Source organism: Canis lupus, chromosome 7, assembly GCF_048164855.1.
Source record: "Canis lupus baileyi chromosome 7, mCanLup2.hap1, whole genome shotgun sequence".
Taxonomy (NCBI): domain Eukaryota; kingdom Metazoa; phylum Chordata; class Mammalia; order Carnivora; family Canidae; genus Canis; species Canis lupus.
In genome coordinates, this window is record NC_132844.1 from 10,263,398 (window position 1) to 10,282,890 (window position 19,493).

A 19,493-nucleotide genomic window follows, 5' to 3' on the forward strand; every position below is an offset into this window, starting at 1 on the left:
ACCTCCTGCTATAAGAAGAGTGAAATTGCCTTATTCTGTATATTAGTATGTGGAATTACATTAGTATCTTACTTTAATATGAGGAGCATTTTTTTTTTTATCTTTAAGGAGGTGTGTATTGAGTGCCCACTGTGTGCAAAGACAACAGAATACATTGCCACATTTCCTGAAATGGGTTTCATGGAATATTTGTCCTATAAGATTAATGATCCTTGAGAAAAGGATTTTATCCCCAAATGCATTTGGAAAATATAATAATATTTCTGTTGGAGATTTATAAAGCATATCAACAGCTTGTTAAAAGGCTTTGAGAAGCCCTTTGCCTAAAATAGTGATTAAACTTTTTTAATCCTCCAAATTTATTTGACCTGAGAGCCTGTTCCCTAGTAGCAAAGTTCATTCCTCATATCTCATGTTTCATGAAACATGCTAGGGAAAAGGTTGTTTTTGCCAGCTGTGTAATTTGGGGCACGTTTCCAACATCCTTGAGTCTTGGTTTCTTCATCTATAAAATAGAGATAATGATACCAATTTCACAAAACTATTGTGAAGAATAAATGTAATTGGTATGTATGTTCAATAAATGGTAGTTATTTGGAGATAGAAAGCATATGTCTTTTTTCCAGAAAGATCTTAATTCACTCTAGCAGGGGAGATAATAAATGTACCTATGAAACAGTAATTATATTATTATCTAGTTGTTTAGAAGTTTAAGGGAGGAAGACCTTGCTTTTGCCTGTTGTAGTAAAGGAAAATTTTGAAGAGGAGGTGTATTTTCTGCTGGACTTTGAAAAATATTGCAGAATCTTGCTGGGAGTAAATGAGGAAGATGAACATTCTAGCCAAGATATGGGTCAGGGCTTGTAAATGGAAAAGTGTATAAAATTACAGTGGCTGAAACAAATTTTGTGTAGGTGAGGAATGAGATGTAATTCTGGAAAGATAGGTTGGGATCACACTTTGTTAAACCTTGATTACCACATTGCAAACCTTTGTTTTCTAGACTCTCAGCAGCCCTTTGCTTCAGGAGAATGATATGAGCTTGGCAAAACTTCAGGAAATAATTTGTCAAAATTGTAGGATAGACTGGAGGCTCTGGTTTGGTTAGTAGTCATAGATACTGTAGGTGTTTTTAAATGTCTTTAGGGACACTGAACCTTTCAGAAATTAAAGAAAATTAAGAACTACTTTTTATAAAATTATACATGTGTATATAGCTATCCTGTGACATGTGTTAAAAACGATAATGTAAAAGAGAAGGTAGTAATAATAACTTATATTTATTAAATGCTAACTCTAGGCCAGATATATATTTGCTTTACATGGATTTTTTTTTTAAAGATTTTAATTATTTATTTGAGAGACAGAGACAGCGACAGAGAGCATAAGCCGGGAGGAGAGGGAAAAATAGGCTGCCCGCTGTGCTGGGACCCCAATGCGGGGGCTCGATCCCAAGACCCTGGGATCATTACCTGAGCTAAGGAACATGCCCAACCAACTGAGCCACCCAAGTGCCCAACATAGATTATTTTCATAACAATCATGCAAAGATAGGTACTCTTTAACTGAAGAAATTAAGTACCTTGTTTAAGTCCTTCAACTACTAAGTGAGAGAACAAGATTTTAAAAGTCTGTTTTTTAAATTCAAACTATGTAACTCTAATCTAGGGCAAATGAGATTATAGGTGAAAAAAGCTTCTAGTTTTTTTATTTATTTTTTATTTATTTTTTAAGATTTTATTTAGTTATTCATGAGAGACACACAGAGAGAGGCAGACATAGGCAGAAGAAGAAGGAGGCTCCATGCAGGGAGCCCGATGTGGGACTTGATCCCCACCCTGAGCCAAAGGCAGATGCTTAACCGCTGAGCCACCCAGGCATCCCAAGCTTTTAGTTTTTGAAAGAGATAGTTTGTTTGTTTTTTTTTTAGTTTGTTATTTTTAATATTATCTCTGCTTTTCACTTCTGTTTTCCTCTTCCTTTCCTGGACAATTTAGTCAAAAGCATCTGCATTAAGCTGTCCACCTCTTTCACCACAGAGGAGGTTTTGTTGCCTGGCCAGGGTAAGGAAGGGGTTCACATGCATAGTGGTAGCCAGCCTAGCGTGGGGTTTTGGAGCTTGTGTGTGGTAAGGAGATTGTGTCGAAGAGGGGCCCAGCATAGAGATGTGAGTTGGAGCAGCACATGCTGATGTCCAGTGTAGAGGATGGTGACAGGTGCTCAGAGTAGACTGACAGAGCCTGAGTAGGGTAGAGGGCATCCATGCAGTAAAGTGTCCATGTCAGTGACAGGAAATTGGGTTATATACAGGGTGGGGCAGTTTATCAGATAAGTAAGTGTATTTATTATGGGAGCTTGGTTTCTTAGTATTGGAGAAAGGAGTTTCAAAATGGAGGAGAATAGAGTGCACCGTGTGCTGTTATATTAGAATTGAAGATATCGGTGTGAACTTAAAATTTTTAATGTAGATCAATAGGTAAACCAAACCTGGCACCCAGTTCTTGGTCCAGAAACACCGTTCTGAATTAACCAGGGCTCTTTGGACAAATGATTAATTTCAGGGGTAGGTCAGGGAAGTACAAAATGAGCTTGGAACCTCTTTTTATGCAAGAAAGTTGTTCAAAGAGTGATAGGATTATGTCAGAATGACACAGAACCAGCTTGAATGGACACTACTGGCCAAAGCTGAATAATTTGTATATCCAAATAAATAATGATGGCAAAGTATTATAAATAAATTAGAACCTGTAAGTCTATATTGAAAAAAATTAATAAATGGGAAGTTTGATGAGGGGTGGGGTGTTTTTACAATCTCAGGGTATCTACTAATAGGATGCTTAAGAATTACAAAGATTAAAAACTTAAGTGAAAAACTTGGCAGTCATCAAAATAGGCATATGAATATGCCAGCTGATAGGATGCACTGAGGAGAATGTGGCATCACTTCCTTGATATTCCTGCCAAAGATATACACCCTGAATTTAATTATGAGAAGAACATCAGACTGACTACAGTGGAGGGACATTCTCCAAAATAACTGACCTGCAGTTTTTAAAAGTATCAATCAAGGTCATGAAAATTAAGACACTGAAGAACTGTACCAGGGTGAAAGAGACAGGACAACTGAATCCAATTCAGGAGTCATTTACACTGTGAAGGGCATTATTAGGGAACAGATAAAACTTAAAATGGAATCTAAGAATTAGTTATAGTAATGTATCAGGGTTAATTTGTTGATTTTGATGGTTATGTTTTGATGGTTATGTAGGAGAATTGTCTTGATTGTAAGAAATACATACTGAAGTATTTAAGGGTGATTGGATATCATGTTGGCAGCTAACTCATATCAGGGAAAAAATGCTTTGTACTCTATTATATTTAGGAATTTTCTGTAACTTGGAGGTGGTTCACAAAACCCAAAAAATAGAACAAAATTACCTGTGGTAAGGGAATGACTTTTTGTTCTATTGGTGGCTTTTAGGTGGCCTGTAGTTAAAGGGAGAGACATTTTGTATTGCTGTACAAATGCTTTTAAGAGGAGCCTCTGTTGGGTCACCTGGGTGGCTCAGTGGTTGAGCATCTGCCTGTGGCTCAGGGTGTGTCCCTGAGTCCCAGGATCGAGTCCCACATCGGGCTCCCCGCAGGGAGCCTGCTTCTCCCTATGCCTGTGTCTCTGTGTCTCTCTCTGTGTCTCTTATGAATCAATAAATAAAATCTTAAAAAAAAAAAAGAGGAGCCTCTGTGATCAGTCTTGTTTTACAAATTATTTTATGGAAATGCAGGTACTCAGAAACTTTACATACGAAATGTGCTCTTTGGCTTTTTAGGTGTATATAAATTTGTGTGATGTTTTGATCTTACAGATCATTTATTAGCTTTTGAAGGTAACATTTTGTACTTTTTATTTTTAAAATTTTTTTATTTTTCTAAATATTTATTTATTCGTGAGAGTCACAGAGAGAGAGAAAGGCAGAGACAGAGAGAGAGAAGCAGGCTCCATGTGGGACTCGATCCCAGGCCTCCAGGATCATGCCCTGGGCCGAAGGCAGGCGCTCAACCACTGAGCCACCCAGGTGTCCCACATTTTGTACTTTTTAATGTTTCATTAGAATTACTTTAAAAAATACCATTTGCTTTTATTTCTTGGTTCACTTGTTATAGATAAAGGTTATAGTTTATTATCTTATAATGGTGAATAAGTTTTCTGTCATCTTCCATCATGTTAAATAATTTTAACACTGTTCTGAGTGATGAGAACAATACTTACTTTTTGAACATTCTGGATATTGAGTATTTCCACATGTTCCTTAACCTCTTGGTGCTACATTTTTCTCTTCTGTGACCTGGGGATGATATGAATCCCTTTTTCTCAGTGTTGGGAGGATTATGTGTAAAAATATGTGTAAAGTGCTTAAAACGGTACCTGGTTAAACAGGTGCTTTAAGAATTATTAGTTAACTAATTATTGCAATTATTGTTATATTCTGTATTTGCATTATTTCATTTAATCCTCACAGTCCTTGAGTTTCCCTATTTTATAGGTGGGAAAACTGAAGTTCTGAGAGATTTAGTAATTCCCCTAAGATCACAAACCCAGTAGTGACAGAACCAGGATTCCAAACCATATTTATCAAACTTAAGAGCCCTCACTTGAATGTATCACCTCTGTGTAATGTTTTTTTCTCTCCTCTTTTACCAGAGTTTTAGAAATAATCATTAAAACTGCAAGCACTTTATATTCTAGTTTGTTTATTAAAATTTATATGCCCAGTAATTATATGATAACAGCAGTACTTTTTCAGTGAAAGACTATTAGAATTATGGACAAAATTGTACAGTTAAGTCTTATTTATTTATTTATTTATTTATTTAGTTAGTTAGTTAGTTTATTTTGGTAATCTCTACACACCAAATGGGGCTGGAACTCATGACCCAGAGATCAAGAGTACATGCTTCTCTGAATGAGCCAGCCAGATTCCCCAATACATTTAACTTTTAAAAAGAGAGCATTTACTCTTTTTTACTGAATAGGCAGGTATTAAAGGGCAGAAGTTAATCTCTCACCAGTTACCTTCATAATAGTATTTTTATTAAGACTTAATAAAGTAATGTTTAAGCCTTTTGAACCAAAACTAGTATATAATTTAGCTCACATGAAGAAATTTACTAGTGTTCTACAAACTGCCTCAAAGATACCCTTTGTGGTCTTGGATATTGATGATACTTAGTTTTAAAACTCTTGGCCTTGTGTTATTGCACCACCCTGGTCCTCCTTTGGCTTTTCTAGCTATGTGTATCATTCAGTAAGCAGATTCTCAGTCCTAACCTGTGATCGTAAACTCTGTTCTAGGTGTTTGTTCTCTATATCTTTAATCTCTTGAACAAAGAACCTTACTTTGTGTCCAAATCCAGATCTGTTCATGACTCTATTTCCAGTGCTTCAGCTATGGCACTTTCCAGTGCTAATTTCCAAGCTCTTAGTAAGTACTAAGTTGCATCCCAAATAACCCGAGATTCAGGTTATATAAAACCTCATTAATTATCCTACCACCTCTGCCCCTAGGACTATGGGGGTAGATTGTGAGGGGAGAGTATTCCCCGTTTAAGCTGTTTTTATCATTAAGTTCTATCCCTAGAGATCATCTCTTTTCATCTTTATTCAAAGGAGTAATGTCTTTCAGATTTCCTTTTTGTTTCTCTTTCATCTTATGACCAACTCCTTATCACCCAATACTTAATAAACTGCCACTTAGATGGTCTCCCTTTAACATTGCTTCTACTCTCATTTTAATGACCACATTTATCATGTTATATCCCTCTGACCAAATACCCACAATGGTCCCTGTATTCTTCACTTGATTCTAAGGATCCATAATTATGTCCTTAAGTGTACTTATACAAACTTATTTCCTTCATTATGTGTAGGGATAGGACTCTGGTTATGGCAATTACCATCTTCTAGGGAGACGTACAGTTGTTCTTTCTGTGCCTTTGTGTGTGTGTGTGTGTGTGTGTGTGTGTGTGCCTTTTTTGTTTTTGTTTTTGTTTTTTTTTTTGGACTCCCTTAGCCTGGTGTGTCTCTTCTCCCTGCTTGAGCACATCTTACCCAGCTTTATGTCCTGGCTCAAACTGTGACTTCATGAAAGTTTTGTACTTTCCTCATCTGCATAGTCTCTACATTCTTAGTGCACTATACCATGATAGTGGAAGTCTGTACTTCACCATTTAGAACGTGATATTATATACATATTGTTTGTCCTATGTTGGCCTTATCTCTTTAACTGTATTAAGAAGTTAAGGTGTATTAAATAATTTTTCACAATGAAGTTGAGATTTTTAAAGCTGTTATGTTACCTGCATTAGGTATGTAATACTTCCTGATTAATCATAAAAACTACAAGTCACTTGCAAGTTTGCTTATCTGACATAAATGTAGAGACTTCTTTACTGCAAGAGATCTTATTATTCAGTTTTTAGGGTGGAGGAAGGGAAGAAAAAGGGTAATAGTTCTTTTCTAGTTGCTGTATGTCTTCTGTTGTGTGTCAGTCTCATCTTACCAGTAACCGGTGTCATGGCTACATCTGCCCTTGTGGTTCTGAGTGATACCCTTCAACAATAACCATGAAGACTTTGAAAATATAAAGGTTTATTACTTACAGAACCTGGAATTACTCAGCATACCTAGGGCCATGCTGTGAGGTCACAGGTAGAGAGAAAGAGCACTCCTGAGCCTGGGGTTGAGTTAGGAGCTAGGGTTTTGAGGGCTCACTCTTTATTGGTGAATTTAAAACATAAGAGCAGGAATTTAAAGCATGGGAAGAGAAAAAACAAATTCCCCAAATGGTTAATGACTAAAATTAACCTAGATCTATAAAACAGAGGAACCTCAGTATGTTGAGGTAGTCTGGCACTCTTAATCTAGTTTTGTAGCTGGCACCCCCTCCTCATGATAGCCCATCTTTGGAGCGGCTGCCACAGCAATCAAAGTTTAAGTCAGTCACTTGCATTATGAAAAGGAAATAAACCCAAACAACTGTCAGTGTTTACAGACTATGAGGCATTGGACTCAATAGTGAGGACCTTAAGTGCCTGGGTAACTGATATGCCAAAGTCTGTTGCAGGGCATTTTGTAACCCACAACATACACATCTAAATATAATTATAATTGCAAAACTTAATAATTATGCAGGCAGTAGTCTGAAATCCAGTCTGTAGCCATTGTCTCAAACTGGAAAGGTCCAGCCATGACAATAGATCAGTTAATTAAAAAGTTGTATCTCATTTCAGGAGATGGTCATGCAAGTGGATTCCCAAAATTAGGCTTGTATTTATAAGAAATCAGGTATTTAATAAAAGGCATTTTTATGGAAACAAAGGAAAAATAAAGGCTAATGGTTGGAGCAAATTATAAACCAAATCTGAATCCTGGAGGCAGGATTTCTAGATGTTAGGCTCAAAGCATCTTTGCAGTTTGGATTTTCTGATGATGCCATCAAGTGTTGAGATAAACTCACTATTGCCCACACAGCAACACGTGCAAGTATTGTCTATATATGAAGTATTGTAATGATTTTTCTGAATTTTATATCAGGTTATTCCATTCTAGCTCTCATGGCTTTGGGAAAAAGACAATTTTAATTTCTCTGTGATTCCAAGTCAGAAGGGTGGGAGAAAAATAGGAAGTGTCAGTTTGGAGAGTTGTAGCCAAATACTGGAAGATACTAGAAGAGTTCATGATCTGGTTCAGTTTACAGGTGAAAAACAAAACCTCAAGGACAATTAAAAGCACTAAAATCTGATATTCACAAAGGTGTATTACTGAAACATAATTTTTACTCTCTGTAGTCACCCTCATTTCTATCAGAGATGAGGAAAATAAGGCTAAAGGGTTTGTTAAGAAAGCCCAGTCTCTTTAAACCTGGCCTGCTTATTTACGAAAGTGCAGCATGAATAGCGATTGATCATGTAGTAAGTCAGCTCTGGTGGATTTTTTCATAAGGAGTCTCAGATTGAATTTTTAAAAGCTACTCAAGGCTGGGAAGCCAAGCTAAGGACTTGATGTCAGACTTCACCTATAATACCAATAGATTTGGGTGAATTCCTCATTTTTTGAGGTTCTTAAAATATTCTGATGTTCCCAGGCCTGCCAGGAAGTGACTTTCCTCACTCATCTGGTAAGGCTGCTGGGAACCCTATAAGTAAGGTAAAACTTATTTTCCCAAGGGGCTTAATTGGTTCCATAAAGTCAGCCTTACTTTTTTAAAGCTGTTTGGTCATATCTGAATATATGCATATCTCTCTCAAATATGACATTCCGTTCAAAGCCTTTTTTTTTTTTAAGATTTTATTTATTCATGAGACAGAGAGAGAGAGAAGCAGAGACAGGCAGAGGGAGAAGCAGGCTCCATGCAAGGAACCTGACGTGGGACTCAGTCCTGGGACCCCAGGATCACACCCTAGACTGAAGTCGGTGCTAAACCGCTGAGCCACCCGGGCTGCCCCATTCAAAGCCTTTGATAGTATAACCATTGTTTCCAGTTGTGTCGTGATACAAGAACAGATTATGTTAATAACTATGCTACTGTGAAAATTTAAGAATACTCACCGTGAGAGTTTCCAAATTCTGGAAGGATCAGATGGAAGGTAACAGTGATTGTTTCATCTTTGTTCACAAAGGCATTCTTCCAAATTGCTGTAAGTAGCTTAAGAGAAAAAGTTTCCTTAAGTTTGGAAAACAGAAGATTAAAGAACCAACAGTGTTTCAAAGAAGGCTCATAAAAAATTATAATCATTCTCATCAGTTCATTCAGTCCCAGTGATTCTTCATCTTGATCTTTTGTTAGCAGTTTTATGAATCTAGTTTTTCCTTAGAGTTCTTTCCTTTCTTACCCAGTTCAGTGATATGATCTGAAAGTTATCAGAAACCTGGGTTTGTCAGTGTTCTTTCCAGGAATCTTCTTGAAGATGAAGAAGCACTTGTGCAAAAGCATCAGAGTGAAACAGTAACTGTCTGTAAAGGATAAAAAAACTAAAAGACTTAAATATGATAAAGATAAAACACTTGAAAATGCCCATGTTTAAAGATCTGATGAGAGTTAATTATAACACAACTAATAAGGAAATTTGGCTATTTCTGTGACACACATTGTAAGATGATAACTGGAGTGATGGCTGAAAACATTTTGTATCAGATTTTTAGGAATTCAGTAGAATTTCTTGAATACTTATATTGATAGCATATATCCATTCATACAAGGATATCCAAAAGGAAGGTTCAGCATTATTTCTTATTTGACAGTGCTTCTTATGTAGTTATCATACCAAATAAGCTAAATTCACTGTTTATCTTTTTATAAAGAGAGTGAGCAGATCTTTTGAGATGTTCCAGGGGTTCTGTAGAAAATTCCAGAGTTATTTCCAGGTCAGAAATACATTAGTTAGAATTTGATTTTGGGAATTTAGTCAAAAACATCAAAAGGTTTTGGACATTTGACTAAATAGGATCACAGATAATTATGAAACAATAATTATCTACTTACCCAAAATGACAAAAGATTTTTAAAGGTATATACAGAAGATTACATAGTTTGGAGCAAAATTCAACTACTTTAATATTGAGAAGATGCTGTTTGCTTAAGTAATCAAAGACCTGATCAAAACAGCATGAAGTACAGGTTAATTATTTTGATAAAACACAGAATCTTTGCTTTCTAGCTAGATTACTTAAAAGGTAAGGCAAAAGCTTTCATAATCTGTTATCAAGAACTGACCAGTACTCCCAAGAAAACTTTGTCCTTTTAACACATGAAAGAAAATTATATAAGCATAGTATTGATATTAAAGCTTATAAAAACAAACAAACCCTTGTAAACAACAATTCGATTTTAGTCAAGTCAACCACAAGGTAAAATTCATTCTTTCTTCTCTACTTTCTGTACCATTTTATCCTTTATTTTCCTCTTTGCCATTCTGAAATAACCAGTTTTACTTCAGACAAATTTCCTTTCTTTTCCCTTAATAAATATACATCTTCATACCTCATACCTTCTCATAACTAAAGATATGTCCTACCTTCCTTGCATGCAGAGAGATGTTTCCCATATTATTTCTAGTAGTTGTAATTACATAGATTAATTAGAACTCTTAGCCCTCAGAAACCTTAATTTCTGATAAAAAGTAAAAAGCAAAATTTGTGAATTGTTATACCAGCATTCTTTAGGTTGGCAAATTTATGTGTTTATATTTCATAATTTCTATCAATATATATTTCCCCATGGTACAACTTTTCAGTGTCACAAGACATGCTTACTAACAGACCCAAATATCTTCAGTTTCCTCTGTGATAAGAGGTCAAAAGTAGGTAAACTTCGACTTGTTTTGCAATGAATGTTTCAGTATTTTATTTGGAAATGATTTAGACATTCAATGAATTCCCTTATTCAGCAAAATTCTAGGGGTGAAAGTTAACAAAAATTTTAGAAACTAGTTTTAGCTGGACATAACACATAATTATTGCTGAAAAGTTCATCTAGAAACTCTTATACCATTTAACATTTATCTAAATTACTTGATCACACCAATTATGTTTAGACTGTCCATGAAAATCTTCATTAGGTAGCATCATGCCCAGCTACTTTACTTGCTGACAGATTTTGTAATAGAGATAACATGAATTTATTTGACTAGTAAATCCAGGTACAATACATTTTTATCTGCATTTTATTTAACATATTTCCCATTATATTTATATGATCTCTATGTTTAACATACAGTACATATATGTGCATGATATAATTATGTTAATTATATATTATATATAGGTTAATATATAATCTGCATTTTATTAAGCCACATTTTTTTTTTTTTTTAGATTTTATTTATTTATTCATGAGAGACACACACAGAGAGAGGCAGAGATACAGGCAGAGGGAGAAGCAGGCTCCATGCAGGGAGCCCAATGTGGGACTCGATCCTGGGGACTCCAGGATCACGCCCTGGGCCAAAGGCAGACGCTCAACCACTGAGCCACCCAGGCATCCCATAATTAAACCAAATTTATTTATTTTTTTTTTTAATTTTTATTTATTTATGATAGTCACAGAGAGAGAGAGAGAGAGGCAGAGACATAGGCAGAGGGAGAAGCAGGCTCCATGCACCGGGAGCCCGATGTGGGATTCGATCCCGGGTCTCCAGGATCGCGCCCTGGGCCAAAGGCAGGCGCCAAACCGCTGCGCCACCCAGGGATCCCTAATTAAACCAAATTTAAACTAGCTTTTACTTCCCAAAGATTATCCCAGATCATGTGAACTTGAAATATTTGGGTTAGTTTCAGTATTACAGAGTTTTAGGAAGACTTAATTCATAAGTGCTTATTTTTAAGCTAATTAAATAGAGTTCTTTTGCAAATTAATTTTGGCAGTACCATCTAGAAGTTGAGAGAAGAAAAAAATCATATACATATAACATATGCATAGATACACATAAACATACAGGCAGACGCAGAGACCTGCAGCATCAATTCCAGCATTCTAGTCATGAATCAGGTACAACAGTATAAAACTCACTGTCATATAAATAACAGCTGAATCCAAATTGGCAGACAGAATAAGTTAAGGTTGCCTGCTCCAGTGGCTAAAGCTTTGTACTAGTATTTGTGGAGACTTTTAAGGTTTGTATTTATCCTTAACAAATAATCTTAAGGAGGCTGGGACTAGAGTTTGGGCAAAAGAGCTTTTATAGCATTTTGTATTTTAAAAGGCTTTCCCCTCTTTTTTCCCTTCAGTCTCTGGCAACTCTGGGCAGAGTTTTAGTTACCTCCTAGGGTGTTTACTTTTCAAAGTCATTGTATTTACATCTTCAAGGGATAGAGAAAGAATATAAGTTTTCTTCTAGGAGTTCTAGTGCTTTTTTGATGGTTTCTGATGTCAAAATAAAATGTAGTAGTGCAACCCTGTATTTAGGGGGAGTGCCTTGTGAAATAATCCTCTAGACTCAAGGTCAAATGGGGTTTCTTCGGGTTGGAAATGAAGAAGGGGTCATCTGGATCACTGTGGTCATAGAAATGATGAACCAGTTGGACCATGGGAATTTTGTGTAGTAGGAGATGGGCCGCTTCTGGAAGCCTTAGCAGTGATCACTGTGATGGAAGGATGGGTACAGTGCCAGACAGCACATGTCCAAGTGAGAAGAGGGAGGGCTAGAATATGAACATCAATGGCTCTAGGGGCCTTTGTCTTCCTATTTCCCTCTTCTTTTTCAAGAGAGGCCTTGATAACCCTACCCTGTCTGCTCTTCCCTTGATAGCAGGGAAACCTCATGAAACATGTTTATAGTTATGCCCTGTTCAGCAGAAAGCTGAGAGGGCTCAGAATCTGTACTCTCTCAGAAGGAATGAGCATTATAGCCCAGATGGATCTTAAAGAAAGCTATGGGTTTTAGAGTCTTCAGAGATACCACCCAGTTGGTGCATTTTAGCCGCTGCGAGTAACAACAGTTCAGAGCCTGTTCCAAACAAACAGGAAAACCTGCAATAATCAATTAGTTCTCCTTTCTCTTTCATGCTGCATAAAATATTTAAGAAAGGTTTGAATTTATATCAGTTAAGATATAGCTTTTGATCTCAATTTCTACTTCTTGTTTTTATCCTGTTACCTTAATCTTACTGGAAAACTATTTAACCAGGAAATTTTGGATGACATCACTGTCAGGTAGGTGCTCTTTGTAGGTGGCACTTTCCTTTTCAGGGTGTCTCAAGAAACCTCTTCGGAGTTGGAGTCTGCCTTCGGTAGCATGATATGCACAGGGTCTTTGGGAAAAGTCTGTAGGCCTCTGGAGCATAAACCAGAGTCTTGGCATTTTGGTGTGCATAATTGAGTAATACCTAGGAAGCGTCCACGGGGTTTTGTATTTATCAAGGAGCTGGTGTGCCTCCTCAGGGTTCTTTGATTCTTTAGGACATTTATATTTGTCCATTAATTTTTTAGCAGTACCACACTTGGGATTGAATCCATAGTATCCTATTGGGTCAGGGGACAAGTAGCAATGGTGGTGAGTGAAGTGGTGGCACAGAGGCTGTAGGCCTCTGTTGTATGTTACCCCTGTGGTGCTATTGGCTTCCATTTGCAAGGCTGTTTCTCTCTTCTGAGTTAGGACATCTATTTGGGCACAACCCATTTGACTCAGTGGTTGCAAGTGGAAATCTCCACTTCCTCCTTAGCTAAGGGAATCATTTCTATCTACCTTTGGCCCAGAACCTTCCTTGGGCAGTGACAGTAGCCTTGCAGTCTAATCCACCCTCCCTCAATATCCTTGGCTTTGGAGGACCCTTATACATATTGTCAATTAAGACCTTTATAATTAGTAGTCTGATCATCTCATTAGACCATATGGCTTTAATCATGCTGCTCTGGGGATATTCTTGCATTATTACGGCAGCTGTGACCTTTTAGGTTGGATACTTCAGGCAACACACAACACAGGCGATGTGTGAAAGCACCTAGCAGCACAACAGACCCCAGCTAAAGCTGCTTCTTTCTCAGATGATGAGTTTGGCAATTAATAGGCAAATTGTAGGTAAAAACAGTCCTGTTGGTTAATTTTAAGGGCAATCACGCAGTCCTGCGAACTATGCCAATGGTTGTATATTGGTCTCAGCCTGTCGATAACAAGCCTCAGCTTGTGCCTAGACCAGCCCTTGTGGTTCTTATTATGGTTGCAAAATGCCCTTTAACATTAACCATCAGGAAACTGAAAAAAATATATAAAGGTTTATTACTTATGGGATCTGGATATTACACAGCACACATGGTGGAGTTGGGGGAATGGGAGAGTGTGTGCATATGTGCAAGCATGATAACACACATGGGCCTGAGGTTCTGCTTTTACTGTGGTTGAGGTGGGCGCCTAGGGTTTCACAGACTCACTATTGAATCTAAAACATACAGGTGGGAATTTCAAGCACGGGAAGGGGAAAAACAGGTGGGCCAAATGGTTAGTTATAGAAATCAACCAAGATTTCTAAAACAGAGGAGCCTCCATGTGGGAAAATGGCCTGGTTCTTTATCAAGTTATGTGGCTGGCGTTCTATTTATTTGAGATAGCCATCTTTGGAGTAGATGCCTCTTTGAAGTGGTTGCCTTGGCAATCAAGGTCAGGCACCTATGTTAAATAAGAAAAAATATCCCAATAGTCAAGGTTTACAGTCCATATTCAAAGAATAGAAATAAGAGTAAAGTTAGATAGGGGCACCAGGGTGGCTGAGTCGATTAAGCATCTGACTGTTGATTTCAGCTCAGGTCATGATCTCACAGCCCTGGGACCAAAGCCTGTGTCGGGCTCCAGGCTCAGTGCAGATTCTGCTTGAGATTTCCTCTCCTCCCTCTACCCCTCCCCCAGGCTGAGCACGCACTCTTTCTCTATCAAAAAAAAAAAAAAAAAAGAATAAAGGTAGAAGATTATTTTCATGAAGAATTAAGTGTAACATGCAATGTAATTTTTCTGGATTTGGAAATTCATTCCTAAAAGCATTGTTGGGCTTAAAGGAAATTGGGAGTAATGCCATCAATTACATATCTGATATTAAGTTTTTAGATATAACCCAATTTATCAAGTCTTTTCTATTAAAAATGTTGGTTATTTAAAAAATACTCTTTGTGATCAAAGTATTTCAGCTAAGATTTGCCTTTTTGTGAATAGGTTTTGAAATGTCAGAACATTATCTAGAACTATTTATTACAAATAAAGGTCTAAGAATGATTATTTGTAGAAAGGGCATTAGTAGGCTCATTACATAATCTGATAGTAACTGAAATATTGCTAACATATTTTACTGTCATTTGTTGGGGTAGCCATTTAAAGATCGCTGTGAGTGGTTCTATGAACATTTGCACTCAGGACAACCAGATTCTGACATGGTGCACAGGCCAGTGAATGAAAATGATATCCTGCTTGTTCACAGAGGTATGTTTAATAAACTGATGTGTGTGAGGCACAAAATATTAGTTCTTTGAAGTTCTAATATATAAAATTAACCAATGCTACATATTTAGATTCTATTTTTAGGAGTAGCTGTGAAGTTGTGTCAAAAGCAAACTGTGCAAAGCTAAAGCAAGGAATTGCTGTACGGTTCCATGGAGAAGAAGGCATGGTAGGTATAAAAATAAGTGCTGTTATATAAAAGATATAAAAGATATAAAATATTTTATATATAAAAGATTGAAACGCGCACTTGAATAAAGTTTAGTACATAATTGAAAAGGGAAGAAATTAGAAATGATTTTAATTTATTATTCAGAAAAAGATTTCCCCATAATATATTTTGTTGATACTTAATTTTGTTTTCTTGAACTCAGGGCCAAGGTGTTGTGCGTGAGTGGTTTGATATTCTGTCTAATGAGATAGTGAATCCTGATTATGCATTGTTCACCCAGTCAGCTGATGGTAAGTTGTACAGTCTACATGACTTTTTCTGTGGCTTCTCATTCTCAAACTACTTCAGTGCACTTTATCCTTTGATTCCCATAGTAATTCTATGAGCTAGGTGTGGAGTATTCCCATATCATAGAAAAGAACATTGAAATTCAGAGTTTTTATCTACATTAACATAGTTAATGAGCAGTAGGATCATGAGTGGAACCTGATTCAGTCTAGCATTCTTTTTTTAAAAAAATATTTTATTTATTATTTGAGAGAGTGAGAACACAGATGTAGAGGGAGAGGGTGAAGCGGACTCCCTGCTCAGCAGGAGTTTGATACGGGGCTCAATCCCAGAACCCTGGTATCATCATGACCTACCGAAGGCAGACATTTTACTGACTGAGCCACCCCAGGGGCTCCTCAGTCTAGCATTCTGTTCTCTTAAATAGTTGGTTCTCAAATATTTATCTCAAGGACCAGTTCTGGCTCCAAGGAAGCTTTCATCAGTTCTTTATAAAGTAAAACTAAATTATCCAATTTAAGGATTGTCCTTAAACTACTTTTTTGAGTTAAAATCTCCTTTTCTGAAATAGTGCTAGTAGATGGACTTAAATATTAATTTGGAAAAATTCAAATTTGCTAACCCTATTTGAGTTTCCAAGTCTTAAAATTTTTTTTTGTATATATATTTTTTTGGAGTTCAATTCGCCAACATATAACACCCAGTGCTCATCCTGTCAAGTGCCCCTCCACCCCGTCAGTGTCCGTCACCCAGTCACCCCGTCCCCCTGCTCACCTCCCTTTCCACCACCCCTTGTTCGTTTCCCAGAGTTAGGAGTCTCTCATATCCTGTCACCCTCTCTGATACTTCCCACTCATTTTCTCTCCTTCCCCTTTTAATCCCTTTCACTATTTTTTATATTCTCCGAATGAATGAAACCATATAATGTTTGTCCTTCTCCTATTGCCAAATCTTAAAATTTAATTGGTCATAAAAAACAAAGTCTAGAAATCATGGTATTAAATTTTAACTTATAATCTACTTATGTATAGTAACTTAGTTTTCAGTCCTTTTAAAAGATTGAAACCTGGCCAATTAAAAAAAGCTCTTCTTATTTTATAATACAGATTAACTGTTTATTGAAATAGTGCTTCTGACTTGCATAATTCTAATTTGATATTGTAGGCTAAATGGAAGTGGTTACCACCTCATCTATATGAGGAATACTTGACAATTCTCTAACTTGAGAAAGACATACAAGTGAAGAAGGGATTTCAGATTGATTGATTGATTGATTGATTTGGGATTTCAGTTTTAAATGCTTTACACAGTTGCTTTTATTTCCTGAAAATCATTTCTTTCGTAATGTTTAAGTTGTTTTGTTGTTTATATATATATATATATATATATGGAGAGAATGCATCATTAATTGTACCTTCTCGTCTCTAACCAAACCAGCAGGCAAAACTCCACTAAGAAAGATGACTTTAGGAGTGGTAAGGTGGTGGTGGGCTGCAGTGATAGTAGGGAACAGGTATTCACCTGTGTGCTGGGCTCCTCAGACACACATGGTCTGTTTGAAGGTATTGAGGAATATGTGACTATCTGCTTTAATTCTGTAACTTCTGATTATTTGCGCTGAGGTGAATTTGGTGTCTTGGTTGTTTTTATGACAAGTTTGAGGAGGTGCTGCATTTAGTTAGGCCTGATCTTTGAAAAAAGATTTAGCATTAGAGCATTATATTTTAGATTTATTTCATTTCTTTATAGTCCCTTATTCTGAGTCTGTCTGTTTAGTTTCATACCTGAAAAAAAAAAACAGATTTGGTGTGGAATCTTCAGTCAAGGTAATTTCTCTTACTATGACTGTATTAGCAGAGCATTTATTGAAGCATAGAGATCATAAAGATTGTGATTTGTCCTTTTTTGTAAGCCATGTAAGTCTTCTCTTTGGGGTCACAGTATTCATAAATTAAAATCTCAGTGAAATGGTTCCTTGTTCTTAAGTTTAGTTGACATGAAGGGACTTACATTACAATTTTCAATTAAAAATTCCAGAATGTAGGAAATGTTTGGATAGTCCTCATGTCTATAATAATTTCTTTAAAACTTGCTTTCTAATTAAATTAAGATGCTTACTGTAGCATCTCAGCCTTTGTCCCTGGGTGTGAGTCCTGCTCTGCTCCTCTTGTTATCTTGGGCCAGTAAATGTAACCTTTCAGGATCTCAATTTTTTCCATTTGAAAATGGTGATAATGAATGTTTTGTAATGTGGTGAGAGACAAATCAATTAGCTGTTATGTAAAAAGTGCTTAGTCTAGTGCCTGGCACATAAAAAGCAGAAATAATTATTAGAAGCTATTATTGTATGGAAAATGATATTTTCTTGTTCACTGGGATTTTTCTGAGGTAATGAAAATAGCTGTGTCATAGTTACATTTATTTTGAACTTAAAACAGAACCCAAACTTTGTGTTCTGTTTTAAGTGGTTTTCAAGTTAAAAACCTATTACTTCTTTCCTGAATAGTTTTAAACTATTACTGCAGGAAAAAAATAGATTTTTCCCCCATTTGTTTCCTTCTTTATTTTTTTTCATTTCTCCTTCTCCTTATCTGTTCTTTTTAATAACATAGATTTCCAAGAAAGTACTTAGCAAAGGAATCACAGACCTAGGGGACAAGGTTGAGTTATCAAAGATCTTTGCTGATCGATTCATCGATAGCCTTAGCATTCACTATTTTTAATACCCTTAGCATTCAAAAATATTTGTGACTATTCTTATATTACTATATTTTTGGCATTATAGTTATGTTTGTCCTTGAAGTCTTTTTTTCATCTAACAAAACTTTTCTTTGACTTTTCATACCCAGTCTTTCGCATGACTGGGAATGATTCTTAAAAGGTGCTTGACAGTGAATGACTAGCTTCATGTGGCCCTTTTAAGTCAATCAACCTTAAGCTTCTAAGTTTTTACCTTCGATCTAAGTAAACTGATCTCAGCAATGTAGTTCTTGTGCCAGTAGTGAAAAGTCAAAGATCAGCAACGCACAAAGTAATTATTGTCAAAATAATATACCAAATGACCAAACATCTCACTTTCCAAAACTTTCCACTTTTCCTTTATTTTATGTTATTTTTGGATACTATTTCATTAGATTAAGCAGTTATTCTTTTGTTGGGTCTAAGTGCCTAGAACAGTAGTAAATAGCAAAAGCTCAATAAATATTTGTTGAATGTATGAGAGTTGTGTTCACAGTTAGTGATCATTACAGAAAAATACAAAAAGAGTTCTTTAAAGTTGAGGTCTTGGTATTAGATTTTCCACTGCACTAGATTGTTTTTAGACTTTAGTTTGCATCATCATAAAATATAGAACATAAAATCTACTATTTTAAATTCACTAGCATTAAGTATGTTGGCAGTGTTGTGTAACCATCACCACTATCTATTTCCAGACCTTTTTCCATATAAGTGGAATCATACTAGGTTTTGACAGTAATTGGTAACTCTTGCCTTTGCCAGTGGGTGGCTCAGTTGCTCAAGTGTCCAACTCTCAGTTTCGGCTCAGGTCATGATCTCAGGGTTGTGAGATCAAGCCCAAGTCGGCCTCTGGGCTCACTGGAGAGTCTGCTAGAGATTTTCTCTTTCCCTTTCCCTCTGTCCTCCCCCGACTTGCACATGCTCTCTCACCCTCTCTCAAATAAGTAAAATCTTTAAAAAAAAAAAAAGTTGATTATTTGTTGCGAGGAATAATCAGTTGACTTGTGGATTTAGGTGATTGGTAAAAGGCATTGAGTTCATCACTTAAGAACAGTTGTAGTTTACAATTTTTAGTTATTCTTTTTTAGTGCTCTATTCCATAAGGAGCAAAAAGTGTGAAAGTCTACTGCACTGGGTGTGTATAGATGAATGAAACTATGCCTGCCCTAATTCACAGCCTAGTATTTCTATACTGCTGAGGAAAATGTGTTAGGTATGTTATCTTTTAGTATATTATTTCCAGGATCTCTCTGACACATCTTCCAACTACTTTCAGTTAAAAGTATTCTAAAATTTTCTCTGCAAAGATTTACTCTGA

General features: G+C 36.4%; 1 protein-coding gene across 5 annotated transcripts in view; it reads left to right on the forward strand.

Annotated features, from left to right (window-relative positions):
- HACE1 (HECT domain and ankyrin repeat containing E3 ubiquitin protein ligase 1) overlaps positions 1-19,493 on the forward strand; it is a 107,295-nt gene that overhangs the window by 62,233 nt on the left and 25,569 nt on the right. For all 5 annotated transcript variants that reach the window (XM_072831946.1, XM_072831949.1, XM_072831947.1 and 2 more), the window contains 3 exons: positions 14,847-14,958; positions 15,048-15,145; positions 15,351-15,438. In XM_072831946.1, coding sequence (XP_072688047.1) covers positions 14,847-14,958; positions 15,048-15,145; positions 15,351-15,438 — 298 coding nt within the window. The remainder of the gene's footprint in view (positions 1-14,846; positions 14,959-15,047; positions 15,146-15,350; positions 15,439-19,493) is intronic.